The sequence below is a fragment of the Crocuta crocuta genome, unplaced genomic scaffold, assembly GCF_008692635.1.
Source record: "Crocuta crocuta isolate KB4526 unplaced genomic scaffold, BGI_CrCroc_1.0 scaffold179, whole genome shotgun sequence".
In the NCBI taxonomy this organism is placed as follows: domain Eukaryota; kingdom Metazoa; phylum Chordata; class Mammalia; order Carnivora; family Hyaenidae; genus Crocuta; species Crocuta crocuta.
The window spans coordinates 905,809-912,576 of NW_027551568.1; the positions used below are offsets into that span (position 1 = coordinate 905,809).

General features: G+C 62.2%; 2 protein-coding genes across 2 annotated transcripts in view; both read right to left on the reverse strand.

Moving 5' to 3' along the window:
- SLBP (stem-loop histone mRNA binding protein) overlaps positions 1–604 on the reverse strand; it is a 13,554-nt gene extending 12,950 nt beyond the window's left edge. Inside the window, exons 1-2 of the mRNA XM_077750585.1 lie at positions 572–604; positions 71–241 (exon numbers count right to left, since the gene is read on the reverse strand). Coding sequence (XP_077606711.1) covers positions 71–241; positions 572–604 — 204 coding nt within the window. The remainder of the gene's footprint in view (positions 1–70; positions 242–571) is intronic.
- Positions 605–774: 170 nt separating this feature from the next.
- TMEM129 (transmembrane protein 129, E3 ubiquitin ligase) lies at positions 775–6,398 on the reverse strand. The gene is made up of 4 exons (XM_077750554.1): positions 5,857–6,398; positions 3,304–3,778; positions 2,487–2,646; positions 775–2,373 (listed from the first exon to the last, which is right to left on the reverse strand). The coding sequence occupies exons 1-4, from the start codon at positions 6,059–6,061 to the stop codon at positions 2,125–2,127; spliced, it is 1,089 nt and encodes a 362-aa protein (XP_077606680.1). The 5' UTR covers positions 6,062–6,398; the 3' UTR covers positions 775–2,124.
- Between the last annotated feature and the right edge of the window lie 370 nt (positions 6,399–6,768).

The window sequence follows — 6,768 nt, forward strand, 5'->3', positions numbered from 1 at the left end:
GGGCGGCCCGGGCCGGGGCGGGGCGCCGCGAGACCGCAGCCCTGACGCTGCCTTCGGGCAGACGGCCGACCGACGCCGTCTGGCCGGACGAGGAGAGGCCCGAGGAATGGTTGCCCCCTCCTCCTAGCATGGGGGCGGCCGGGGCTGCCGCGCCTCCGCGGGCGGGGGAGGGGGTCTGGGCNGGGGCAGAGGGCAGGCGGCGGGTCTCTGATTGGTCGGCCCCGCAGGGGCGGTCTCTGCGCTGGCGGGAAACGGGAACCCGGAAGGAGGGGCTGCGCTGACGCCGCAACCGACCCGTCGCTGCCGGCTACCCGCAGTTCTCCGCGCTGCGCAGAGCTCACTTCCGCCGCTTTCGGCGCCGCCTCTGGCTCTCTGACCCCCACCCGCACTCCACGGGCCCTCCGTGACTCCCAGACCCGTGCGCTTGTAGGCCTCGTCCAGGACCCACGCCCTTGGGCCACCACAGTGTTCCCATGAGGGTCCCTACATCTGGAGTGCCTGCAGGCAGACCCCAAGGGCCCTGGCCCCCACCCCTTCCCCGAAACCGCAGTCCCAGAGCTACTGAGCCCACTTCCGCGGGAGCCCTGGCTTCCTGAGACCCCATCCTGCAGCTGGAAGAACAGAGGGTAAGCTGCCAGCAGTGTCTACCTCCCTTCTCATTTTAAACAAAAACAGGTACGTTGAAGTGGGCACAGTGCTGCTGCTTCTCAGCTGGCTTCTCCCCCTTACCAGTTCGAACATCAGGAAGGAAAAACAAACCGTTCCATTTAAGTCTTACGTTTTGAGGCTATCGTTTTATTAAATACTGTATCGCTTAGCTACAATAAGTTTATCTTTATAAAACTAAGTAACTTTCTCTTGTAAAAATAACCTGGCCCAGCCCTCTTTTGGCAGCACCTGAAACTGGGCTGAGGCTGGGCGTGCCCTCCCCTCTGATGGCCTGCCTTCATTTGTGGAGTACCCTGGGGGTCCACAGAACTGAGCCACCTCCACTCCCAAAAGCCTGGGGTTTCAGTGTGGCCTTGGGCAAGTCCAACCAGCTGGGTCCATCACCCCTGCTTGAAACAGCCAGGCTTAGGAGGCTTAGGACTACGAATGTGAGGCTCCAAGCGAGGACCCCGGGCAGCCACATCTGTCAGAGCTGGACCCAAAGGCCCAGGACTGCCCTCTCAATTGTGCCACCAGAAATTGGGAAGAGGCACATTCCTTCCTGACTCAGGAGGACCCTACAGAGGGGTGCCAGCACAGGCCAGCCCGGTGCTGTGTCCCAACAAGCTTGTTGCCTGGATGTAGGAATTTGCTGTGTGTGTCTTCATCTCAATACTGCCTCTGACCAGAAATCGGAGACTTGGCCTTTCCCTGGACTCCTGGGGGCAGCAGCAGGCACGGAGGTGCATGCCCCTCCAAGAGACAGGCAACCCCACAAGCATGCAACTAAAGAACAGGAAGTGAGAGAAGCCAGCCCCTCACCCAGCCTCTAACAGGAAGCCCAGGATATCCCCAGGCAAGGAGCAGGGTGGGGCCACCCATCCAGGAAGAGCCACCAGCAAGCCCCAGGCAGTGCTCTCACCCTGGAGTTGTACCCCAGGCCTCTCTCTTCAGGTCAGACTCTCCCCCCAGGTCATGAGAGCAGCCTGGTGGGGTGCGGAGGGAACATGACACCACAGGGCCAGCAGCCAGCTTGGAGATGGGAGCCTGGAGGATAGACCGCAACCAGTTTGGATAAACCTGGGTCTGGTATGTAACTAAGAGGCAAGTGTGCTACATAAAATTAAGGCAAGTGGTTCAGGGGAGGGCGACAGGGGCAGACCCCCAGTCTCCCAGAAGATAGCTCAAGTGGCCTCAGAATGCTCTGGAAATGGGCCCCACACCACACCAAGTTCTGTGTCCAGTACCTGTCCTACCTGGTGAAACAGAAAATAAAAGGAAGAGGCATCGAAGACCTATCCCACTGTCACTGCCAGCGCTGCAGCAGAAAACCTCCTTTTCAGACCCAAACCCTCCTCCTTCATCACGCTGGGAAAAGAACCCCTGGCTGACCACACAAACGGGCCTGGAGGCCCTGGCTGTGCTTCACGGTGGCCACGAGGTCCCCGAGGCCACTCCGTCACCTGGCCAGCGGGCTCAGCGCACAGGACACACATCCAGGATGCAGAAGCGAGCACGGCAGGTGGGGCACGGCACGCGGCTAGCGAGCCAGGTGTCGGGATGCTGCGGGTCCTGGCGGCTGGCAAACCACTTGCCCATGCAGGTGAGACACCACATGGGGCGGCAGTAGCACTGCTGGCACTCGCCCTCGTCCACCTCCTGGCAGGTCTTCACCAGCTTCACGCTGGCACGCGTCTGCATGCAACCGATGCAGGCCTCCAGCTCCTGTGGGCGGGCCCAGGGGTCAGAGGCAGTGTGGCCACTTGGCCTTGTGGGGCCGCCCCACCCCCCAGGAAGCCTGGCCTGTGGGATGGCACCTGCCCCTGCCCAGCCCTCACCTGGCTGCTGGGGACTGAGTAGGTCGGATTGATCTCCACCAGAGAAGCAAACGTCTCCAGGAACAGGTCGCCCAGGCTCTGATGAATGACCACGTTGGCCGCACTGCGGATGGGCATGCGGAGTTTCTCACACAGCTCACCGTACTCCGTGGAGTTCAGCCTGCATGAGGTGGGGACTGCTGGGCTGGGGCCACGGAATCAAGGCCCTTCTGCAAGGCAGGGCTTCATTCCCAATGGGGATGCTGAGGTGCCTCTAGGGTGACAGGGCACCCATGACCTCATAGAATGTGAGGGCTCAGGCACAGCCCAGTTGCCAGATGGAGACGAGCCAGCAAAGATAGCCCAGAGGCCAGAGTCCACAAAACCAGCACCACCCACCTGCCCTCAAGCGATGCAGGGAGGGGCAAAGAGGGATGGGGGCGNACCTGACCTTCAATAGGTTAAGGCTCAAAGTGGGTCCCAGAAGAGGGACAGCAAACTGGCCGCAGCCTGAATGGGATGAGAAGACCCCAGCCTGGGCCCCAGAGCCAAGGCAGCCACCAAGCCTTGGTCCTGTACCACCCACAAATGTCCCCAATGTGCTCCCCGGAAAAGAGCTGCGGAAGGCAGCTCAGAAGACGTGGAGAAAGTGGAAGCAGAGACTACCTGGGGGCGTGAGGGGGCAAGGGGCCTTGAGGGAGAGGCCCGCTGGAGGGGTGGCCAGAAGAGCCTGCTCCATCCGTCATCACCTCCCAGAGGGGCCTTAGCCTGGAACACAGGCACTGGTGGCCTCCGGATGCACCAGCCTCACTTCTGCCCTGGCCACAGGCACACCTACCGGATGTCGAAGGCCTGCACACCAGGGCTGGTGCTGGCCACGTGGATGGTGAGGAGCTGCACAGGCAGGTTGGAGTCCGGTGAGAGCTCGTGCTGCTGTGATTCTGTCACGGTCAAGTGCACATCCTGCTGCTGAGCCACATGCACACGGTATGTGGTCACCTTCATCACCCACGTGTCCGTCACGATCACCCGAGCACCTGGTGCCCCCGTGGCAAACTTGTCGATCCGCCGGAACTCAGTGTTGACGGAGGAGGCGACAGCCCACCAACCTGACTGCGGGAGGGCGTAGAGGGCCAGGGTGCGGGCCAGCGGGTGATGGGCCCACCGATCCCAGGACCAATAATAGATCAGGGTGCAGGCGACGGTGGGCAGGGTCACCGCCAGCAGAAGGAAGAGCCGCCAGGCCTCCGGGGCCTGGCTGGGGGAGTAGAGTTGCTTCTCTGAAGCTGCAAAGCACATGCCCACGTAGTACCCTACAAAGGATGGGGAGGGTCTCAGCAGAAATCAGGACTGCCAAGCCATTGTTCTCCACCCCACCCCCCCCCGTAGTGACCGCCTAGGGCCACAGTGCTGTCCCTGTACCTCTGGGGGAGGGGCACTACCCTTTGTCCCTAGCCCCAGGCCTGGGCCTCCGTCCTGGTCAGCTCCCACGTCCAGGCCATGGTACCCCAGGGCAAGGGTGCCTTACCTGCCTCCCCGGCTAGCCCAGCTCAACCCTTGCCCATTACAACGGTACAATAAGTGAGAAAAAAACGTTTTTAATTTACATCTTTAGTTTTGTATAAGTAATACACAATTACTGAAACAGAAAAAAAAACTAAAAATGCAAAAACAAATACAAGGATTTGGTGTCCCCTAAGGAAGAGCTGCACACTGGCCCTCTCAGAGGTGGGATCTTGGCCTCTCAACCCCACCCCTTTTTAGGAGGCAAATCAGAGTGTAGTCCATTCCAGAGCTCAGATGTCAAGGAATAAAAATAATGGCGCACAGCACAAGAACTCAGACACTCTAGGGCCCCTATCTGCCAGATCAGAGCTAATGTGCATCTCAAAACACAAAGTAGATAGTGAAGGCCTGCGTGGGTCCGCTCAAAGGTGCAAAAATAATGGTAACCTGTTTGCTGTTGCTCAAGTTGCTACATTTAAAGTAACTTATTAGGCAGATATAGGTAATACGCATATAAAGTTTCAAAGCTTTTCAGAAAAAGTTCATGAGAGAGAGACTCCAGGGCTGGTCCCTAGGCCAGGCTCCATCATCTCCTCCACCTCCATGAGTCACTCAGCTCCCTAAGTTCTGGTTTCTCTGTCCATCTGCTGCATGACAGCCCAGCTCCTCACAGGTTATAGGAAAAGTGTAGTTAAAGGGGCTCCAGAAAGCTGTGGGGATCCTTAGTTCCAAGGCCAGAAATCCAACCCACGACCCTGACGGGAGCCAGAGTTCTGGGCCGCACTTTCCTCATTTGAGGAACCAGCTTAGAGGCATCCCTGCCTCACAGGGGTACTGGGGCCTCAGGCTGGGAAAGCCACATAGTTACCCCGACAGCAGGTGAAGAGACTAACTTGGGCACGGAGACCACCAGCCCACCACGAAGCCCCGGTTCCCATCCTGCCCTGGGCTTCTCTCTGCTCCCCTTCCCCGGAAGGCAGGCAGCCCTCCTGCGCATGCCCGGTCTCAGCCCGGCCCGCTCCAGCTGGCCCTCCACACCCAGCCCAGGCTGCCGCGCCCTGCGGACAGCTAGGCACTCCGGAGTCCACAGAACCACAGACCGGGCCCCCTGCCAGCCGGCCACCTGCCTTTCCACACCTGCTCTGTGTCCTCCAAAGAAAACACACACACACACACACACACACACACACACTAACCCGCTTTCCAGCCAATCCCCTGTGCAACCACTTGGCAAACCAGCCTCGGAGAGGCCAGACAGCACCTGGATCATCGCCCAGCCCCCCGGGCAACGTGTGAGCATCCTGCCCCAGACACAGACACACACACACACACACACACGGGCAACGTGTGAGCATCCTGCCCCAGCCGCACACACGCGCGCGCGCCCTCCAGGCCGTCTGCACCTGTGACACCCCCATGGGGTTACCCATCTCTGCCTCCTTTCTCACTTCCACCTTCCTGTTGAACTCCATTAACTCCCGGCCTCCTGCGATAGCTCACGACGTGCCCGGCTGGGCGAAGCACAACCCCCAAGCCCCGCGCTGGCATCCTAAGCCTCCGCTTCTGCCACCTGCAAGCGGCCAGCTGCCGCCCGCTCCTGCCTGTCACTCCTGGGAGCAGCGGACGCGAGGGCCCGGCTGAGAGCGCCCGGGGGGCCGGCCCACAGCCGCGGCTGGCTCTCGGGGTCAGCCGTTTCTCCCCAGCTCGGAGCCCCCGGGGGGCCGCGCGCTCTCCCCGACTCTCCTCCACAGGGAGCGAATCCCGCCCAGCCACCTCTGGGGTCCCGGAACTCGGCCGCGAGCCCGAGGGGCCACTTCAGTCCACCAGGGAGGGGACAGGCCGGCGCCGCCCCGGGGACTCTCTGGGGGAGGGTCGGCCTGCTCACCGAGCGGCAGCAGCGAGTGGCACAGGAGGGTGGCGGACGTGCGGCGCAGGTGGTAGGGCACGAAGGCGGCGTCCTCGCTGCCCAGCCAGCCCGACAGCAGGTTCTGCACCGTGAGCCCGGCTGAGTGGAACTCGGTGGGCGTGAACACGAAGCACACGGCGAACACCAGGTAGGCCAGCGTGAAGGTGACCTCCGGGCTGTCCATCGCGCTGTCGCGACCGCCGGGAAGCCGTCAGGGAGGGGCCCGCAGCACCCGACGGGAAACAGACCCGACAGTTCCGAGCCGGTGGGCGCCAGCAGGTGGGCGCCAGGCCGGCGCGGGGCGCTCTAGGAGACGGTGTCCGCGCCCGCGAGGAATTCTGGGCCATGGGTCCCCGCCCACAGGTCGGCGTGGGGCTCTCTGGGAGACGTCACGTCGACGCGGGGCACGCTGGGGAATGGAGTCCCGCCAGCAGATCTACCACAGGGCACCCTGGGAAGTGGAGTCGCAGCGCTCCGCACAACACAACCCCGAGTCGTGAGTGCGCGACAGTCCTCGCGAGGGTTTGGTTCCCTCCCACGACCCTCCTTGGGGGCGGCGTTGCAGCTGGCCCCATTTTACAACTGGGGAAACTGCGGCCTGGGCCAATGGCTGTCAGGCCCTGGTCTTTCCGCGCAACCCAGTCGCGTCCGCCGCGGAACCCGAGATCCGCGGGCTACGGCGAACCCCACAGTCATCTCCCGCCGGCCAGCAACCCTCCCCTTCCCCTCCGCAGGCTCGAGGAGCCGCGATTCCGACGACTTCCGGCGCCCAGCGTGCTCCGCCCCCGGAAGTGGAGCCGCCGGCGGCCCGTGCGTCTCGCCCCCGGCCGCGCGCTGATTGGCCGCGCGCGCCAACCGTCGGTATTTGAATCCGTGGCGGGCGGACAGTGG